At 38.4% G+C, this 22,909-nt stretch overlaps 2 protein-coding genes across 2 annotated transcripts; both read right to left on the minus strand.

Annotated features, from left to right (window-relative positions):
* Window positions 1-16,644: 16,644 nt before the first annotated feature.
* LOC110898909 (agamous-like MADS-box protein AGL80) lies at window positions 16,645-17,124 on the minus strand. Its single transcript, XM_022145759.1, has one exon. It carries the CDS (start codon window positions 17,122-17,124, stop codon window positions 16,645-16,647), a length of 480 nt encoding a protein of 159 aa, XP_022001451.1.
* A 4,628-nt stretch (window positions 17,125-21,752) lies between these two features.
* Window positions 21,753-22,423, minus strand: LOC110925235 (ethylene-responsive transcription factor ERF025). The gene has a single exon (XM_022169203.2). It carries the CDS (start codon window positions 22,393-22,395, stop codon window positions 21,856-21,858), a length of 540 nt encoding a protein of 179 aa, XP_022024895.1. The 5' UTR covers window positions 22,396-22,423; the 3' UTR covers window positions 21,753-21,855.
* Window positions 22,424-22,909: the final 486 nt, after the last annotated feature.

Below are 22,909 nucleotides of genomic sequence, written 5' to 3' on the forward strand. Positions count from 1 at the left end.
GCCAATGCCAAGCAAACATGATCATTACAACACTTACAATCAGACCAGAGGTGATGGTAGGTGTCCCCTAAGTGTTATGGGTTGAGCATAGGGTGCCCATGCCCCATTTGTTGGTTATTGATCGTTCAAGGCTCCAAAAGTCAAGAAAACATCAACATTCTGCATCTGGGCACTTTACGCGGCCCGCATGGGAGTTCCCATGCACTATAATGCGGGTCGCCTGAGTTTGATAAATCAGATGCGTAATTGAGGTGGCTCGCGGCCCGCCTCAACTTACCCCTAACCTTCACGCGGGTCGCGAGAGGTTATAATTTCAGAAACTTTAAATCTTTTGTTATGATTACAGAATCTGGCCATTAATAACGAAATCTTTCGTAATGATTTACCTGACCTTTCGGATTTGAAGGGGTAACTTTGCGGTTTGGCCCTCGGTTATTTACCGGTAGGGGCCTCGTGTTATTCACCCGCGCTATTAAGTCCCCGGTTTATTTATTAATTATATTGGAAAGCCTTAACTTTCACTGTTGACGCTTTTAACCCTTCTTCTACGAATTCGATCGTAACTTTCTCGTTTCATATCGAAACTTCGCGAAATTCATATATATTATTTTAGTGAGTGTCTAATACCGTTACAAAGTCTTTGGAACGTTAAAGGGTCACTCAGAGGTATTATTAAACATGTTGACACAGTTAACCCCTGTAGTTTGTAATCTCTCACTTTCTTTCGCGTTTTGTTTTTGTACGATCTATAATTTATTCGTTTGAAGGTTTAAGCATTATTTAGGGATACTATACAGTATATTTACCCTTGTTGACATTTTATAACCCTCGAATTTATATACTTTCAAGGTTTGTCAAAATTAGTCCTTTATTTATTATAGATGCCACGTGTAAACAAATGACACGTGTTAACACATCATTGGACACAAAAATTCGAGGTGTTACATCCTCACCCCCTTAAAATAAATCTCGACCCGAGATTTACTCAAATAAATAGGGGTATTTTTCTTTCATTGTAGCTTCGACTTCCCACGTATATTCAGGACCTCTACGAGCATCCCATTTGACTTTTACAATTGGTACGTGCTTTCTGCGAAGCTTCTTCACCTGTCGATCTTCAATCGACAAAGGTTTTTCTATGAACTTTAAGCTCTCATCTATCTGCACATCTGTGTGTGGAATCACCAACGATTCGTCGGCGAAGCACTTTTTGAGATTGCAGATGTGGAACACATTGTGAATTTTATTGAGCTCTTCAGGCAAGTTTAGTTTATAGGCAACTGATCCGACTCGTTCAATGACCTCAAAAGGCCCTATGTATCTCGGACTCAGCTTGCCTTTCTTGCCGAAACGCATCACCCCCTTCCAGGGCGACACCTTAAGTAATACCTTTTCACCCACTTCGAAGTGAAAATCCTTACGCTTTGGATCAGCGTAGCTCTTCTGCCTATCACGGGCAGCCTTGAGACGTTCCCGGATCTGGACAATCTTGTCCGTCGTCTGGAAAACAATCTCTGGTCCCGATAATTGGATCTCTCCTACTTCCGCCCAACAAACAGGCGATCTGCATTTCCTACCATATAATGCCTCAAAAGGCGCAGCCTTTATGCTGGTGTGGTAGCTATTATTGTAGGAGAATTCGATCAGGGGTAGGTTTTTATCCCAGTTACCACCTAAATCGATCGTACATGCACGAAGCATGTCTTCTAGCGTTTGGATAGTACGCTCACTTTGACCGTCTGTCTGTGGATGGTAAGCCGTACTAAAGTTTAAACGCGTGCCCAAAGATTGCTGGAAACTTTTCCAGAAATGAGACGTGTATCTAGTATCCCTGTCGGAGATAATAGACACAGGTATGCCGTGTAAGGCTACAATCTTATCAACATAAAGTTGGGCTAACATATCGGAGCTATATGTCTCCTTGATGGGTAGAAAATGAGCTGATTTAGTCAGCCTATCGACTATGACCCATATTGTATTGTTTCCTTTCCTGGTCTTGGGTAACTTGGTTATGAAGTCCATAGTTACACATTCCCACTTCCACTCGGGAAGTTCAGGCTGTTGTAGCAAGCCAGACGGCTTTTGGTGCTCGGCCTTGACCTGAGCACAAGTCAAGCACTTTGCTACATGGGCGGCAACAGACTTTTTCAAGCCTATCCACCAATAATTTGCCTTTAAGTCTTGGTACATTTTGTCTGCACCCGGATGGACTGAGTATTTGGAATTATGGGCTTCCTGGAGAACAACATCTCGTAGTCCTCCATAAATCGGAACCCATATACGTCCGTTCTGCCTAAGAATTCCATCCTTGCTAAGAGTCAACTGCTCCTCAGTTACTCCCAGCTTTTCATTAGGATAATTAGCTTCCAACACAGCCTCACGCTGCGCAGCTAATATTCTTTCTATCAAATTATTCTTAACCTCAATGCTCTTGGCATTGATTCGAATGGGTTTTACCCTTTCCTTCCTGCTCAAGGCATCGGCGACCACATTCGCCTTGCCGGGGTGGTACCTGATTTCACAGTCATAATCATTCAGGGTTTCCATCCAACGGCGCTGTCTCATGTTCAACTCCTTCTGGTTAAACAAGTGCTGAAGGCTTTTGTGATCTGAATAAATCACAAATTTAATACCATAAAGGTAGTGCCTCCATAACTTCAGTGCAAATACAACAGCACCCAACTCCAAATCATGGGTGGTGTAATTCTTTTCATGCACCTTTAATTGCCTTGAAGCATAGGCAATCACCTTGCCCTTCTGCATAAGCACACACCCCATGCCTGTGTGTGATGCATCGCAGTAAACCACGAATTCATCTGTACCCTCAGGTAAGGTCAACACAGGTGCGTTGCTTAGCTTCTGCTTCAGTATTTCAAAGGACTCTTGCTGCTTCGGGCCCCAAATGTACTTTTCTTTCTTCTTGGTCAAAGAAGTCAAGGGCGCAGCAATCCTTGAAAAGTTCTCAATAAATCTCCGGTAGTATCCTGCTAACCCCAGGAAGCTACGGATTTCGGTAGGCGTCTTTGGCTCTTGCCAGTTCATGACCGCCTCTACCTTAGCGGGATCCACTTGGATACCACGCTCACTCACAACGTGTCCTAAAAACTGAACTTCTCGTAGCCAGAATTCACATTTCGAGAATTTGGCGTAGAGTTTCTCACGTTGTAGTAATTCGAGAATGCAACGGAGGTGCTTCTCGTGGTCAGCTTGATTCTTGGAATAGATAAGGATATCGTCGATGAAGACTATGACGAATTTGTCCAAGTATGGCTTGCAAACGCGATTCATTAGATCCATGAACGCAGCCGGTGCATTTGTGAGCCCAAAAGGCATCACTAGGAACTCGTAATGACCATAGCGAGTCCTAAATGCAGTCTTGTGTACATCTTCATCTCTGACCCTTAATTGATGATAACCCGACCTTAAGTCGATCTTTGAGAAGTAGCTCGCTCCTTGCAGCTGATCGAACAGATCATCGATCCTTGGCAAAGGATATCTGTTCTTTATGGTAACTTTATTCAGCTCTATATAGTCGATGCACAACCGCATCGATCCGTCCTTCTTCTTTACAAATAGGACAGGAGCTCCCCAGGGAGATGAACTAGGTCTGATAAAACCTTTCGCCAGCAGTTCATCCAACTGGTTCCTTAGTTCTTTCATTTCCGTCGGGGCTAATCTGTAAGGTGCTCTTGCTATCGGAGCTGCTCCAGGAATGATGTCAATTCTGAACTCCACTTGTCTATCTGGTGGCAAACCAGGTAGTTCTTCAGGAAAAACCTCGGGGTATTCAGAAATGACAGGAAGATCCTCGATCTTCGGCTTTGGTTCTTCAATTATCACCTGAGCCATGTAAATTACACAGCATCTGTTCAAACACCTTGAAGCTTTCAGCATAGATACGTCTTCGGGCAACCCGTACTGCGTATCTCCTCGAATGGTAAGAGATTCACCACTCGGAGTCTTTAAAACTATCTGCCTCTTGCCGCAGATGATTTGGGCCTGATTACGGGATAACCAGTCCATGCCTAGCACAATGTCAAAACCCGCTAATTTGAAAGGAAGTAGAGATAAAGGAAAAGAATGGTTCCTAATGGATATTTCACATCCTTCTAAAACAGTAGAGACGGTTTCTATCGTGCCGTCTGCTAACTCTACTTCGTATTTCCCGTCAAGGGTTTTGATTGGCATATTTAGTAGTTGGCAAAATTTCTGGTCTACAAAGGACTTATCCGCGCCAGAATCGAATAGTACTCTTGCAAATATATTATTTACGAGAAAAGTACCTGTAAGCACATTGTCGTCCTTAACCGCTTCCTTTGCATCCAAGCGGAAAATTCTCGCATTCGACTTCTTAGTCTCTTCCGCCTTCTTGGCATACTTCGGGCAATTACTCTTTATATGCCCCTTTTCATTACAATTATAGCAGGTTGCATCCTTTATCTTTTTGCACTCCACTGTCTTATGATCCTTGGACTTGCATAGCCCACAGGATGGAGTCTTTTGTTGCGACTGTGAACCAGACGCAAACCTACACTTCCCGGAGTGAGGTTTCTTGCAGACCTTGCAGTGAGGTCTTCCATCAGCTTGCCCCTCCTTCTTTACCTCCGACCCTCTTTTGCTCTCACCGTTTCCACGGTGCTTTTTCCCAGACTTTCGTGAGGTATCATCCTCACGTTTTCGCTTTTCAGCCTCCTTGCTCCTTTGCGCCCTCAGACGGACAGCATCAAGTGTAAGAGACAAGGAGAGGTCAGTAACTGACCTGAAGGTCGTTGGCCTAGAGGCCTTTACGCTAGCCTTAATCGCCGGCTCTAAGCCCCCAATGAATCGGGCAATCCTTCTAGGTTCTGGTGTCACAAGATATGGCACCAGGCGTGACATAGTGTTAAAGCTTGTCAGATATGCTTGACAATCCAGGTTTGTCATCACTAGTGAGACAAAATCTGCCTCAATCTTCTCAACCTCGTGCTGAGGGCAGTAGTTTTCTTTTATGAGGGTAATAAACTCCCCCCATGACATTCTGTATAAGGCAGACTTACCTGAAGCCTGCACCAGAGCTCTCCACCACGCCAGGGCCTCGCCCTTGAATGACTGGGACACAAACTTAACCATGTCCCTCTCAGCGCACCCGCTGATGTCCACTATCGTGTCCATCTCGTCTAGCCAGGTGATACAGTCAACCGCACCTTTCTCCCCTGTAAATTCACGGGGCTTACATGATACAAAGTATTTGTAGGTGCAACCCTTAGCACTGGACGCATCGGTATATTCTCTATCGCGATGAACGCTGTGCTCAGTAGACGAATGTTTGTCGTCATCTTTCTTGGGTTCAGAGGGTGGTTTGGAGTGTGTCTTTGGTTTAGAGGGTGGTTTTGACACAGTTCTGCCTTGGGACTCAGTATGTTGACGATCAATAGCTGCCTGAACAACATTGTCAATCAGAGCCTTCAGTTGTGCGCCTGTCAAATGCACTGACGCATTGTCGTAGTCATCTTCATTTGTGTGGCTGTTCTCTCCATTGGGATCCGCCATTGTAACTTGAATCTGTTACAGAAGATAACAAAATTTTATTCAGGAGATTATTATATAATTGTCTTTTATTGACAATTTGTCAACCATGGTACAGAGACCATATTCGGTTAACTTATTAATTCATTACATATTAGGATTTGAATATATCCTATTTCAGCTATATAAATAATATTGGCGGCATAAAGCCTAATCATGATGATGTTTTATAATATTAGCCGAGATTCCAGAGAATCAAAGGTATAGAGACTTGAACCGTAGTTCTTTTATCTCTTTCTGACAGAGAGTCATAGACTACCACTGCCTTTGGTCGTTATAAGACAATTATTTCGGCCCATAGGCACTACACCTCTAATGGATGTTTTAGTATGGTTGGCCCGTAGGCACTACATCTCTAATGGATGTTTTAATAATATTGGCCCGTAGGCACTACATCTCAAATGGATGTGTTTAATAAGGTTGGCCCGTAGGCACTACATCACTAACGGATGTTTTAATAATATTGGCCCGTAGGCACTGCATCACTAATGGATGTCTTTATGATACTGGCCCGTAGGCACTACATCACTAATGGATGTTTTAATAATATTGGCCCGTAGGCACTGCATCACTAATGGATGTCTTTATAATACTGGCCCGTAGGCACTGCATCACTAATGGATGTCTTTATAATACTGGCCCGTAGGCACTGCATCACTAATGGATGTCTTTATAATACTGGCCCGTAGGCACTGCATCGCTAACGGATGTTTTAATAGTATTGATCACCTTTATTGGTGATTTAACCCACGATTTATAATCATTTAGTGGGGTTTGAAATCCTTAAAGGATTATTGTATAAGAATGACGTGCGTGATTTTAACGAATCACATCTGCCATGATTGTTAACATGCGTACAGAGGTTAACAGGGAATTTAGAGTCTTTTCAATTAGGTCGTACCATCTTGGCTGGATCTTAAAAGACACCAAGCTAGGTTTCACCTTTTAAGATTCTTTATTTAGGCAGATCAATATAAAAGGAATGGTTTTGATTTATTTTATATATATTAAAACAAAACTCATAACATACATTCCAAAATCTCAAATACAATTACATATTGCCCTAAACGGGTCTTTCAAATAGTACATACCTCCATAGAGGTTTTAAAATAAGTGACAAGTCCATGCAGGACTAATACAAGGTGGGTGTCCATGCAAGGACTAAAAATAAGTCCACGTAGGGACTGAAATACGATAAGTTGTCCACACAGTGACTTATTTTAAAGTAGAAATTACAGTAGTACAGCTATTAAGGGCTAATGGTCACGTTTCTTCTTTTTGCCCTTTAGTAGGTTCGCCAAGCCTTTGAGAAATCCTCGGTGGCTTTTCTTTTCTTCCTCGAACTCTCTCTCCACACGATCTAGTCGATGGAGTATTTCTTCCTGTTCAGGAGGAGAGAAACGTGGTTGTTGCGCTTGATGCGGAACTGGAGGTCTGGGAGGTATTGGATACCCATGAGCTGAGTAGTCCGGTGGTCCCATGTTTCCATGTGCTCCGTCAGGGTAGCGCGCATTATATCTAGCCGACACCACATATGGGTCGCGCTCATAGCCGTAGTTGTATTGTGCTTGTGATGGTTCAAACGGGTTGTAAGCCGTTGGACCTGTGTAAGCTGGTATGGGTTGGTCATACCCAAATGGTGGCGAATTTCGTGCAGCTGGTGCGGAGTTCGCCTCCTGTATAGGACTGGAAGGTCCTTCTTCTTGTAGCGGCGGATAGTGGCTACTACTAGAATGTCGAGGAGTGCTGAAGTGGATACCTCCTCCTCCTCGTGTAGACATACGAGCATTTGTCCTCCTACGCCTCGGCGGATCAGGTATTACTGGTTGTGCCGGTGGCGGAGGTGGTGGCGTAACTGCCTCAAAGCATGAATCCTCAGAGGGATCCTGTGGATGTCTCGGTTGTTGAGATGTCTGTTGAGGTGGTGTGTAGTACCACTCATGTCGATCAAACATCGCTTGGAAACTGTCAGGTCCTTGATAGGGCGTTCCATGGAAGGATGACCCATCAGAAACTTCTATCGGATGCGTGGGCGTACCACGAGCTGGTTCAGTTGGATCCTCATCCTCCTCCATGGGATCTTCAGAAAAGTGGTCTTGTGGACCAAGCGGAACAAATCCTGAAGGTTCCTGTATGTAGTCAGCCGGATTAAACTGACCTATGTAGTATGGAGTAGGGTCGTCGGAATTTCGGTGCGATACCGAACGTTGTAGAGGTATGAAGGAAGGTTGTGGGTTGTTGGGATTATTTTCTGAGTCTGGCCCAAAGGAGTGCCGGTCGGATGGCGTCGAGCTGTGCGAAGTGGAATGCCTCGCGGGTTCGTAAAGATCTCTTCGTCGTTGTGGCTCTTCGCTCCGTGTCATCGAAGGATGTCTTGTACCAGATGGTCCAGCTTCTTTATCGTGATGTGTCACGATTTCTCCTCGGCCTCTTCTTCCCCTTCCTCTTCCTCGGAATATAACAGGTGGCATTTTCCTGCTCCAAAACTTATTAAAAATCAAATCGAAAATAAAGACAAAAAGGAGTAACAATCCGAATTTGTCCTAAGTTATTGTCTAGACTCAAGTATGTGCAATTGTGTTATTGAGATTAAACACATTAGGATAGTGTTTAATTCACTCAATGTTGGCTCTGATACCAACCTGTCACACCCCGGTTTCCACGTGTCTCACCGGTGGGCCCGGTGGGGGATTACCGTGACGATGTTGGCAACAATATAGTCAAACCACACAATTATATAATGCACAGCGGAAGCATAAGATAAATATATAAATTTCAACCTCTGATCGTAATATCAAAATGTATTACAGGGGTTGAATATATCCACAGTGGATCGTAAATAAACATAAAGTATTGTTCCATCAGATACTGCAATCAAGCTTGCGAGACTTATCCCGACGCTAGGGAGCTAATACCAGCCAATTTACGTTTAGGTACCTGCACTTAATCTTTTTGGGGAAAATACGTCAGTTTACACTGGTAAATACATTCAACTGACACATTTGAAAATGTTTATTAAAATTGATTTGAATGCACAAGGCACAAACTCTTTTATAACTTGGGAAAATTCATAATGATCTTGTGAACGTTTTACATGTTCTTTTATGCGTTCAGTAGCCCGGGTCGTGCCGGGTTAAAGATTTATAGACACACCACGTTTGCGTAAAACCGTAGTATAAAAACCAACGGCTACGTCTTTTAATTTTAATGTCGACACTTTATACCGGGTGTACGCCTACACCGGGATGTCGATGGTCGTGGCCATTTCGTAAAATGATGCCAAGGATATCCGGGACAACGGTCATTAAACCCCCCAAAGGCTTATAAGCAACAAAACTGTTTAAATGAGCCGATCATATTTAATCAATTAACCACCTAAGCGATGGAATCATATAATGCTCAATCAAGCGGTATTAATATACCGTAACCCAAGCCTATATAGGGGAAATAAGTTAAAGTATTTACCTTTGCAAGTATAAATCCTTAATTTAGATCAAGTCACCGATAGCTTTTACTGGGGCTCCTAATCTGGAACGAAGGTTTTAATTAACCTCTTAGAATCCTAACGGGTCGTTATATGGCCGTAGCCTAGACCGGTTGGTTCCGATATATAGATATGGTTAATTCGCACGAAAAGGCGAAAACCGAGAATGGAGTATGATTTGGACCCAACAAGTTCAGAGACTTGTTTTATATGGGTTTATAGCTCATACTCTGGATTTTGGGGTTCAAATAATATAATTTGACCCATATCGGCTATTGCACGAAAACTAGTTCCATGAGCCGTACCGTGTGCGCAAATAGGCGAAACGGTTAACCATAAGTATCCTACGCTTATTTCCTAAGTCAATATGCCTTAAAAGTATTTTGGTATCAGTAGGATACCTTCCGTAATGCCCGTAATGAGTTTAAGTTGTTTATACACCCCGTAAGGGTTTTTCGGTCATTTTAAAGACTTTTAAAGAGCTTTTCGGGTTCTACAGGAAATCTGAGTTTCCCGAACAGTTTATAAAGTTTAAAATACTTTATTTATTATTTAAAATCAGTGGCAACTGGAATCGGGTCAAAAGACCTTGTAGAACTCCCGTTTTGGCCAAAAAGGGCATATTCGGTATTTACCGAACCGTAGCCATAACCGCAGGTTATGAGCAAGGTAAAAATTATTAAAAATCTTTAAAATTCCCAAAATATTATTTTACCACAGTGGGTAAAGGTTTTGGTGACGAAAACTTGAGTTAGATGGGCGTTATGCTAATTGCGCCGTTAATTACAAAACTTTCTTAAAAGTGCGCCTTTTAGCATAACTCTCATTCTAGACCTCGGATTGACGTGAAACTTTAAGGACATGCTTATAATTTAATGAGCAAGGTTTTGGTCCGTTCACGTGTCCGAAATACTCGTTTTAATTTTAAAAGGCCGTTACGGTCAACTTTTAGGCGAATGACGGAAATACGTAAAAGACTCGGATAACTCATGAACCGACCACAGAGGCTTATACCAACATGTGACCTGGTCCTAAGAGAGTCCTAAGGTATATTTATACCTCACTAAAACTGGTCAGAACTGAAGTCAAAGCAAAAGTCAAACTTTTGCGACTTTCGGCTCCGAACCGGTTCAATATAGCAAATGATCGATTCAAACGAGCGCAAACAAGTTTATATACTTATTATCATGATTTATGATTATCAAAACAGGTTCCATAACATATACATTACAGATTATGCATAAATCGCCAAAATAGCTTTCTGTTGACTTTTTAACCGCACGTTTGACTCGACTTTTGACATAGTTAGAGTGGTGATCAGGGGGAACCATTTTAGAGGTTTATTACCCACATAAATACCAACTCATAACCACTTTTGATTCGTCATAAGACTGAACCATTACTGATTTATTGTAAAGTCAAACCGTAGTTACGACGGTTTGGTTCTTAGCCATTTACTAAGGAAATGTGGAACCACAAAGGGTTAGATCACTTACAGAGGTTGTGTTCTTGCTTATGGAGCAGAGATGAGGACTTGAGAGCACTTAGAATGATCAAGGATGTGAGTTTGAGTTGTGTGAATTGTTATGAGCTTAAGGCATGCTATTTATAGCCAATGCCAAGCAAACATGATCATTACAACACTTACAATCAGACCAGAGGTGATGGTAGGTGTCCCCTAAGTGTTATGGGTTGAGCATAGGGTGCCCATGCCCCATTTGTTGGTTATTGATCGTTCAAGGCTCCAAAAGTCAAGAAAACATCAACATTCTGCATCTGGGCACTTTACGCGGCCCGCATGGGAGTTCCCATGCACTATAATGCGGGTCGCCTGAGTTTGATAAATCAGATGCGTAATTGAGGTGGCTCGCGGCCCGCCTCAACTTACCCCTAACCTTCACGCGGGTCGCGAGAGGTTATAATTTCAGAAACTTTAAATCTTTTGTTATGATTACAGAATCTGGCCATTAATAACGAAATCTTTCGTAATGATTTACCTGACCTTTCGGATTTGAAGGGGTAACTTTGCGGTTTGGCCCTCGGTTATTTACCGGTAGGGGCCTCGTGTTATTCACCCGCGCTATTAAGTCCCCGGTTTATTTATTAATTATATTGGAAAGCCTTAACTTTCACTGTTGACGCTTTTAACCCTTCTTCTACGAATTCGATCGTAACTTTCTCGTTTCATATCGAAACTTCGCGAAATTCATATATATTATTTTAGTGAGTGTCTAATACCGTTACAAAGTCTTTGGAACGTTAAAGGGTCACTCAGAGGTATTATTAAACATGTTGACACAGTTAACCCCTGTAGTTTGTAATCTCTCACTTTCTTTCGCGTTTTGTTTTTGTACGATCTATAATTTATTCGTTTGAAGGTTTAAGCATTATTTAGGGATACTATACAGTATATTTACCCTTGTTGACATTTTATAACCCTCGAATTTATATACTTTCAAGGTTTATCAAAATTAGTCCTTTATTTATTATAGATGCCACGTGTAAACAAATGACACGTGTTAACACATCATTGGACACAAAAATTCGAGGTGTTACAACTGCCCTTTTGTCTGATTCGACGATAAATATGGCCCGTAGGCATCGCATCACTAATGGATGTTTAATAAGTTTGGCCCGTAGGAACCACATCGCTAATGGATGTTTAATAAGTTTGGCCCGTAGGCACTACATCACTAATGGATGTTTAATAAGTTTGGCCCGGAGGCACTACATCACTAATGGATGTTTAATAATATTGGCCCGTAGGCACTACATCACTAATGGATGTTTTGATAATAATGGCCCGTAGGCATTACATCACTAGTGGATGTTTTAATATGGTTGGCCCGTAGGCACTACATCACTAATGGATGTTTTAATAATATTGGCCCGTAGGCACCACATCACTAATGGATGTTTTAATATGGTTGGTCCGTAGGCACTACATCTCTAATGGATGTTTTAATAATATTGGCCCGTAGGCACTACATCTCTAATGGATGTTTTAATAATATTGGCCCGTAGGCACTACATCTCTAATGGATGTTACATCACAAATGGATGCTTATAAATAATCATCTTCATTGATGATTTAACCCATGATTTATAAATCATTTAGTTGGGTTTTGAAATCCTTAAAGGATTATCGTATAAGAATGACGTGTGTGATTTTTAACGAATCACATCTGCCATGTTTGTTAACATGCGTACAGAGGTTAACAGGGAATCAGAATCTTTTTAATTAGGTCGTACCATCTTGACTGAATCTTAAAAGACACCAAGCTAGGTTTCACCTTTTAACATTCTTTATTTAGGCAGATCAATGTAAAAGGAATGGTTTTGATTGATTTCTTATATATTAAAAACAAAACTCATTAAAAATTTATAATGAAAAATAAAGACAAAAAGGAAGTATAAATCCGAATTTGTCCTAAGTTATAGTCTAGACTCAAGTATGTGCAATTGTGTCATTGAGATTAAACACGTTAGGATAGTGTTTAATTCACTCAACGTTGGCTCTGATACCAACCTGTCACACCCCGATTTCCACGTGTCTCACCGGTGGGCCCGGTGGGGGATTACCGTGACGATGTTGGCAACAATATAGTCAAACCACACAATTATATAATGCACAGCGGAAGCTTAAAGATAAATAAATATATTTCAACCTCTGATTGTAATATCAAATGTATTACAGAAGTCGAATGTATCCACAGCGGATCAAAATAAATATAAAGTATTGTTCCATCAGATACTGCAATCAAGCTTGCGAGACTTATCACGACGCTAGGGAGCTAATACCAGCCAATTTACGTTTAGGTACCTGCACTTAATCTTTTTGGGGAAAATACGTCAGTTTACACTGGTAAATACATTCAACTGACACATTTGAAAATGTTTATTAAAATTGATTTGAATGCACAAGGCACAAACTCTTTTATAACTTGGGAAAATTATAATAAAATCTTGTGAACGTTTTACATGTTCTTTTATGCGTTCAGTAGCCCGGGTCGTGCCGGGTTAAAGATTTATAGACACACCACGTTTGCGTAAAACCGTAGTATAAAAACCAACGGCTACGTCTTTTAATTTAATGTCGACACTTTATACCGGGTGTACGCCTACACCGGGATGTCGATGGTCGTGGCCATTTCGTAAAATGATGCCAAGGATATCCGGGACAACGGTCATTAAACCCCCCAAAGGCTTATAAGCAACAAAACTGTTTAAATGAGCCGATCATATTATTTAATTAACCACCTAAGCGATGGAAGAATATAATGCTCAATCAAGCGGTATTAATATACCGTAACCCAAGCCCATATAGGGGAAATAAGTTAAAGTATTTACCTTTGCAAGTATATTTCCTTAATTGGATTAAATCACCGATAGCTTTTACTGGGGCTCCTAATCTGGAACGAAGGTTTTAATTAACCTCTTAGAATCCTAACGAGTCGTTATAATGGCCGTAGCCTAGACCGGTTGGTTCCGATATATATATAGATATGGTTTAATCGCGCGGAAAGGCGAAAACCGAGAATGGAGTGTGATTCTGACCCAACAAGTTCAGAGACTTGTTTTATATGGGTTAATGATTCACACTCTGGATTTTGGGGTTCAAATAATATAATTTGACCCGTATCGGCTAATTTATGAAAACTAGTTTCATAAGCCGAACCGTGCGCGCAATAGGCGAAACGGTTAACTATGAGAGTCGTACGCTTATTTCCTAAGTCAACATGCCTTAATTGGGTTGTGGTATCAGTAGGATACCTTCCGTGACGCCCGTAACGAGTTTAAGTTAATATTATGCCCCGTAGGGGCTTTTCGGTCATTTTAAAGACTTTTAAAAATGCTTTTCGAGTTCTACAGGAAATCTGAGTTTCCCGAACAGTTTATAAAGCTTAAAATACTTTATTTATTATTTAAAACCAGTAGCAACTGGAATCGGGTCAAAAGACCTTGTAGAACTCATGTTTTGGCCGAAAAGGGCATATTCGGTATTAACCGAACCGTAGCCATAACCGCAGGTTATGAGCAAGGTAAAAATTATTAAAAATCTTTAAAATTCCCAAAATATTATTTTAATACAGTGGGTAAAAGTTTTGGTGACGAAATCTTGGTTTAGATAGGTGTTATGCTAATTGCGCCGTTTATTACAAAAGTTTATTTAAATCGCGCTAAATAGCATAACTCTCATTCTAGACCTCGGATTGACGTGAAACTTTAAGGACATGCTTATAATTTAATAAGCAAGGTTCTGGTCCGTTCACGTGTCCGAAATACTCGTTTTAATTTTAAAAGACCGTTACGGTCAACTTTTAGGCGAATGACGGAATTGCGCAAAAGACTCGGATAACTCATGAACCGACCACAGAGGTTTATACCAACATGTGACCTGGTCCTAAGAGAGTCCTAAGGTAAATCTATACCTCACTAAAACGGGTCAGAACTGAAGTCAAAGCAAAAGTCAAACTTTTGCGACATTCGGCTCCGAACCGGGTCAATATAGCAAATGATCGATTCAAACGAGCGCAAACAAGTTTATATACTTAATATCATGTTTTATAAGTGTCAAAACAGGTTTCATAACATATACATTACAGATTATGCATAAATCGCTAAAATAGCTTTTTGTTGACTTTTTAACCGCACGTTTGACTCGATATTTGACATAGTTAGAGTGGTGATCAGGGGGAACCTTTTTAGAGGTTTATTACCCACATAATTACCTTCTCAAAACTACTTTTGATTCGTCATAAGACTGAACCATTTGCAAGTTATGCTAATGACAACCGTTAGTTACGACGGTTGAGCTTCTAAGCTAAAACTATGGAAATGCAGGACCAAATGAGTATGAACGACTTACAGAAGTGTGTTCTTGCTTATAGAGCAGAGAAAGATGCTTGGAGCTTCTTTAGAATGACCAGAGAAGTTGATTTGTGTTGTGTGAATTGTTATGAGCCAATGTGGCTATTTATAGTGAAACTTAGGCTCCAAGATCATTACAACTCATGCTACACTGAGTGTGGATGATGGGCAGATGTCCCCTAAGTGTTATGGGTCGAGCATAGAGTGCCCATGCCCCATTAATTGGTTGTTGGTCGTTCAAAGGGTCCAAAGGTCAAGTAGTTACAATGTTTCTGCATCTGGGCGTCCCACGCGGCCCGCATGGGAGTTCCATGCCATTTTAATGCGGGTCGCCTAGGATTTGAATATCAGACGCGTAATACAGGAGGCTCGCGGCCCGCCTCAACTTAACCATAACCTTCACGCGGGTCGCGAGAGGTTAAGATTTCAGAAATTTTAAATCTTTTGTCATGATTGCGAAATCCTGGTAATTAATAACGAAATCTTTCGTAATGATTTACCTGACCTTTCGGGTTTGAAAGGGTAACTTTGCGGTTTGGCCCTCGGTTATTTACCGATAGGGGCCTCGTCTTATTTACCCGCGTTGTTAAGTCCCTGATTAGTTTATTAATTATTCAGAAAGTCTTAACTTTCATTATTGACGCTTTTAACCCTTCTCATACGAATTCGAGTATAACTCTTTCGTTTTAAAACGGAACTTTGCGGAATTTATACAGTATATTCTAGTGAGCGTATAATACTGTTACGAAGCTTTGGGAACATTAAAGGGTCACTCAGAGGTATAATTTAAACATGTTGACACAGTTAACCCCTGTAGCTCGTAATCTCTCACTTTCTTCCGCGTTTCGCTTCCGTATGATTTATGATTTATTCGTTTGAAGGTACAAGCATTTATTTAGGGTTACTATACAGTATATTTACCCTTGTTGACATTTATAACCCTCGAATTTATATACTTTCAAGGTTTGTCAAAATTAGTCATTTATTTATTATAGATGCCACGTGTAATCAAATGACACGTGTTAACACATTATTGGACAAAAATTCGAGGTGTTACAGAAAGATGTAACTTAATTCAATTATTAAAATAATGATTTAAATCTAATTTTTTATATAATTACAATCATACCCTTAACAACTAAAAAGGAAATCAATGGTCCAGATTAATTCACGCAGTTCACGCATGGGATTAGGTTCACGCTGGAACCCTACCCTATATATATAAGCTTTAGTATTATACAAAGTTTAGTATTCTCTTACCAAAATTAGTTTTAACAATATTTTAAAAGTAAAACATTTATTTAAAAAATTCAGTTGTAGATAATTATTTATGTAAGCTAACAAAAGTAAATTAATATAGAGAGGTTTTTAGGGTTCATCATATAGATGGTAGTTGTTTGTTTGTTTATTTGTTTGTTACTAATGAGGTGTTGGTTCATTGGCAAAGACAAAGTCTTTAAACACTTTGAGAGGAAGAAGTCTTGGGTTCAAGTTCCACACATAGCAGGGAATAAAAGAAATTTGATGTTCAAAAAAAGTTATTTATTTATATTTTTAACATTAATTTCTAAATTTTCTAGAAAAAATACATCAAATATGCATTCAAATGATTTGATAGTCCATATAATGTTATACCCCTCTTTCGACTAAGTCGATACATCTAAAGAATACAATATTATGACGAAAAAACTAAACCAATAAATAACATTGACATCTCTTGCATTTTAAGATGAACTTTCTTTTTCCTCAATCATCTTGATCAACTCTTCTATATAGAAATATGCTTGACTCAATTTCCCACTCTGTAGATCGATGGAAGTAGGAGCACTATGAAGTTTGTGCAAGATTTCTTCAATCTCCATTTGATCATTTTTCTTCTTTAATGCTTGTAGCTTGCTTTTCTCATTCACAAGCATATTCTCAAGGAACTTTTCATGAGTAACATTCTTCTTGTTTTGTTTTTGCTCGGGCACACTATTAAAATTTGCAACCATTGTTTTAACCTCTTTTCTAGATGGCCACACCATTACGTTGTCTGTGCTTTGATCGTTTAAACCATCACAAACGATCATACACGCTTTCACTTTACACAACACACATAGGGCTTGTAGACTCTTGATCAAAGCTAATCTCCTCTTCTTCAGGGTAGCCCTTCTCTTGCTTTCATTAAGAATCCTAGCAAGTTTCACCCTAGCCCTTGCCATCTTTTATATGTTCTTGAATTGATGGATGTTGCAAAGTGATTTTTTCGTATGTATAAGAGGATTATAAATGGGTCTTAAAACATGTGAGACAAGTGTTTGTTGGAATAAAAACCGGGCATTTAAGTGGTATAATGGTTTCTTAGTCAGGTATGAGATGTCATAGTTTGACTGAGAATGGCTAACTATTCACGTTTCTACTTTAATATTATCAACTATTAAAACTATTATGTAAATTAATTAAGTATGCATTTAATTATATTGATATCAAGTTTAATCAATTTGTGTTGAATAGTTTTATTAACTTTTTATGAATAGGCAACTTTTGATTTTATAAATATATATCAAGTTAATAGTAATTTTGTTTATTCAAATGATAGAGAGAATCCAAAATATGTTGTGTTATGTTTTGATATAAGTGAAACTGAATAAATACATGTGGGACATAAATAATTTTAATATATAACTGAGTCAGATTAAAAAAAAAAGTTGAATATTTATAAAATATTTTTTTATATAATATCCCTTAAATTTTTAAGTGAACTTTTTTTAACGGCTAATTTCTTTAATCCCCTGTTGTCTGTGGAACTTAACCCAAGACCTTCCCCTTCCCAACCTAGATGTTTTAAAGGCTTTGTTTTTGACAATGGACCACCACCCCATTTATATACAGCTTTCTAGCTTATAATGACACAAATGGTAGTTGCACATCCTAATGTCAGTTTATGGCATTGGTCTCAACTTTTTGGATATTAATGTATTTAGTCATTAGTGTTCATTCAAACATAACACATTTATCCTTTAATTATACCACTTATCATTAATTTTTCAGATAAAAAATATAAAATATTCAAAATACCCTTATTATTAAACACGAAAACAAGTGACTAAATTTATTAACACTAGCTAAACCCCCTCTTCAATCCTCTAAACCGCACACCGCCTCCTCCTCTTGTCACCATCTCTAGTCCTTCTTCGCCGGTCAGCCTTTCGTTGTCGCCAATAACTCTTAACCTGTCCCCATCTAGCTTGGTTTCAAAGCCCTCAAATGCGGACACATATTTTTATCCAAGCTAAAAATTAAATTAAGTTAACGTATATGTAATTACTACGATTTTAGACCCCTACAATTAATCACATAATTAATGATCGTTTTAATGTTCTTCCATGATAAATATAATGTTCTTCTAGCATAACATTAACGTGAATTTAATGTCGCTTTTCATGGTCGATACATATATTCATTGCAATGGATTTTGAAATTGTGTAGAAGGGAACACGGAATCAAATTATTAATTATAAAGATCTTCCAATATTCCAAATCTCCGGATTCATCCCATTCTTAGAATTGCCTTTGCAAAAGGGTGAATTTGTGATTTAGATGACGTAAAAAATGATTTAGTTGTTTTTTTACAGTGATTTAGGTTTTCTCGGCATTGATCAAAGACAAAAGAAGAACCCCAGGTTGTGATTAGGGGTATTCAGTATTCGAACCGACCTCGAAACTCGAAATTTGACTCATACTTGATTCAAATTCAGTAATTGAACTTCGCATTGAATACGGATTTGTAATTTTTAATTTGATTCAATTTGAAATTTGAATTCAAAATACGCATTTTATTTTTATTCAGGGCCAGCTTAATGGGCCGGGCAGACCGGGCGATTGTCCGAGGCCCAAACCTCCAGAGGGCTCGAAATTTAAAAATGATTTTTATCTATATATTTTATTTTTTATTATATATTTAGAGCCCTTTTAATACATTTTAAGCTTTATATATATATATATAGGAAAAGTATAAAATATAATATCCCTTAACGTTCATTATGTACGATATAGTGAAATCGCATGTTATAAAATAGCATGTATGAAATCGCATGTTGTTTTTTGTAACAGTTTCGCATGTGATAATTTTGATGAAATCGCATGTTAAAAAACCAAAATGCAATTTCAATGCGGGATGAAGATCTGACGGCTGAGATGATAGCGTACGTAATGTACGAAAAGGGCATTTGTACGTTAACCTAACCCTACATATATATATATATATATATATATATATAGGACAAAGATCCGTTAGGAGCCACCCTTTATTGCGAGAACCGCGAGAACCAATGTGAACACAACAAAAAATGCCTAAAAATAGCTAAAAAACACACAATTTTTTTTTTATAAAAATCGCTACTTTAAGTAACAAAAAAAAAATTTAATTTTTTTTGGCTACTAAAAGTAGCGATTTTAACATAAAAAATAAAAAAAAATTAGATTTTTTTAGATTTTTTTAGGTTTTTTGGGGGTTTAGTTTTTAGCATTTTAGCTGGGGGGTGGGGGGGTTTAGGGTTTTTTTTTTTTTGGGGGGGGGGGTGGGGGGGTTAGGTTTTTGGGGGGTGGGGATTAGGTTTTTTTAGGGTTTTTTTTAGCTATTTTAGGTTGTGTTCACATTGGTTCTCGCGGTTCTCGCAATAAAGGTGGTTCTCGCATGAACCTTACACTATATATATATATATATATATATATATATATATATATATATATATATATATATATATATATATATATATATATATATATATATATATATATATATATATATATAGGGTAGGGATCCTAAGAGAAGTCCACCCTATTTGAGAAACTTGTGAAGCAATCTGGACCACACATTTTCCGTAAGCAAAAAATGCAAAAAAAGGTGAAAAAAATGCAATTTTTTTTTTTTAGAAAAATCGCAGCTTTTTCTTTAAGGATTAAACTTTTATTTATTTTTTTTTTGAGATTTATACACATGTGTATATTGTTAATCTTTTAACTATACATATATGTATATTGCCCATTATACATATATGTATATACATGTTTAAAATTGAAAAAATATGTGTTATAAATCCTAAACCTTATACCATAAACACTAAAGCTAAACCTTAATGCTAAACCGTAAGCCCTAAACCCTAAAGCTAAACCCTAATTGTAAACCCTAATGCTAAACTCTAAAGCTAAACCCTAATTCTAAACCCTAAAGCTAAACCCTAATGCTAAACCCTAAAGCTAAAACTAAACCCTAAAGCTAAACCCTAATGCAAACCCTAAAGATAAAGCTAAACCCATAAGTTAAAGCTAAACCCTAATGCTAAACCCATAAGCTAAACCCTAATACTAAACCCTAAATACTATTACTAAACCCTAAACCATAAAGCTAAATCATAAACCCTAATGCTAAACCCTAAATGCTAATGTTAAACCTTAAATAACACTTATTTTTCAATTTTAAACATGTATATACATATATGTATAATTGACAATATACATATATGTATAGTTAAAAGATTAACAATATACACATGTGTATAAATCCCATTTTTTTTAAAATAAAAAATTAAAACCTTAAAGAAAAAGCTGCGATGTTTCCAAAAAAAATTTTGCATTTTTTTTACATTTTTTTTGCATTTTTTTGCTTAGGGAAAATGTGTGGTCCAGAATGCTTCTCAAGTTTCCCAAATAGCTACTACTTCTCACATGATCCTTATCCTATATATATATATATATATATATATATATATATATGTGTGTGTGTGTGTGTGTGTGTATTATTTAAAAATATATTTTTTAGGGACCGATTTTCACTACTCGTACGGAGTTCGAAGATTTTTTAGGAACCTCAGTGACGATCCTGTTTTATTTAGGGTTATTGGATTTTAATCCTAAGTTTCACATGTTAGCCGATAATAATCCAAACTTTAAAAATCCCTCCAACGACCCAACTTGTAAGAATTTGTCCCCCATTAATCCTTTTCTAACATAGGTGCACTTAAATCAATTAAGGAGTCTGGAGGTGCACTTGAACCTATTGAGGAGGCTAAATTCTTATATGTTTGAAAAGGATCAACGGGGGTCAAACTTTTACATGTTGGGATTGTTGGAAAGAATTTTTAAAGTTGGAATTACCATCGGCCAACAGGTGAAATTTAGAATTATTAAAATCCAATAACCCTCTTATTTAATATATACTTATATCATTATATGTACACAAAAAAACTACAAGAGCTTGTAAGACTTTAAGTTATAACATTTGGGTCTTCTAGCATTTAATCAATCCAATCAAGAGAGCTTCTAAGAATAAACAATTAAACTGACTTTAAGTGATTTTAGGTCAATTGTTTATTGGATTGATTTCAACAAGAAGCAAATCTTTTGACAATAGAGAATCACTCTATATGAGTGTATTAGAAAAACAATGTGTAAAACAACGTAACCTATTGTTCAACATTTTATCGATCAACGCTTAACATCTTCTTCTACGTAAACCCTTATGTAGTTAATATCAAACTCATTCATTAAAAGTAAAATTACTTTTAAATTTTAACCAAATAAGTGTTTCATATTTGTTTTAATAAAAGCTTATTCTTGTATGCACATAACCTTTGTGCATAAAATGTTACCAAATTAAATAACTTAATTTCAAAACCACAAACTAGGAATTAACAACTAGTAACTAAATATCGATCAACCGGTCTTTTAATTCATATATATATTACACATCAACCACATGCAGGATGTAGGATATGCAAACTTATTACACAAATCAGTACACTCATAAAACATACACTACAACATTCCTTTGATACAAAAAAAAAAAAAAAAAAAAAAAAAAAAAAAAAAAAAAAAAAAAAAACCACACTTGTAATAATACTTTTGCACAAATATTCAGAGCTTACCGGCTGATACAACTTTGTCTTCACTCTTCAATAGTCCCATAGATTCCCACCACCCAAGCTATCTCCGTCGTCCGGCGGCATAGAGTTGATTCTCGGTGGGCTTATCAGCATTCCCTCCGCCATGTCCGATAACATATTCGGCATTCCAAATACCGCCTCATCGTCCATATATTCTCCACGTTGACTGCTGCTTCCAACGCCAGTGTCCCTATCAGGATGTCGAGCAGCGGCAGCGCTTGCAGCTGCGGCGCGGATGTCATCAGCCGTGGGATGCTCAGGGAGAGTGCTAGGCAGAATCGAGTCGGAAAAGTTTAGTACCGCATATGCTCCTTTGAGAGCCAATGCAGCTACGTCGTAAGCCGCGGCAGCCATTTCTGGGGTCGGGTATGTCCCCAGCCAAATGCGGGTGGACTTGTTTGGTTCTCGAATCTCGGAAACCCATTTTCCAGACCTGCATCTGATACCGTGATAGATAGGGTGCGGGCCATTGGAGCTTCCAGCCGTAGGAACAGGAGGAGGGTTGTTAGTAGTGGAGGCGGAGGAGCTGCGACGTCGACGGTTAGCCATGCAAGATTTGGATGCATTTGTGGGTAGTTATAGACCAATAGATTTGATTTGATGGCCCAGAGGTGGTTGGGGTGCCATTGGTCTTTAACTGGAAACAACATTGTGGTGCGTGGCTATGTCGCGGATGATATTTTAATATTTTGCGCAATAGACAAAATTTCAAATAATTCAATCTTTGACCATCTATATCTATAGTAGTGCAGATAAACCCCTTTATTATGTAACCTCTGAAGTTTAATCCATTGTTTGGCATTGGTTTAATTCCGCTATGATAAAACTAGTGGGTTACACCCGTGCTCCGCAACGGGGCAACCCAATTTTTAATAAATTTTAAACGAAAATGTAGACGCAGTTGTAAGTTAGTGGTGAGAATCCAGTCGATATTGGTTTCTTTTATTACGGTATCGACATGGTACCAACACTCGATATAGCAACCTAAAGAGGAAACTTAAGAAATAAAGTCGACATAAGTTCAAAAGGATGTCGACACGTGTTTTAAATCGGTTAAAAACCA

The sequence above is a fragment of the Helianthus annuus genome, chromosome 14 (genome assembly GCF_002127325.2).
Source record: "Helianthus annuus cultivar XRQ/B chromosome 14, HanXRQr2.0-SUNRISE, whole genome shotgun sequence".
Taxonomy (NCBI): domain Eukaryota; kingdom Viridiplantae; phylum Streptophyta; class Magnoliopsida; order Asterales; family Asteraceae; genus Helianthus; species Helianthus annuus.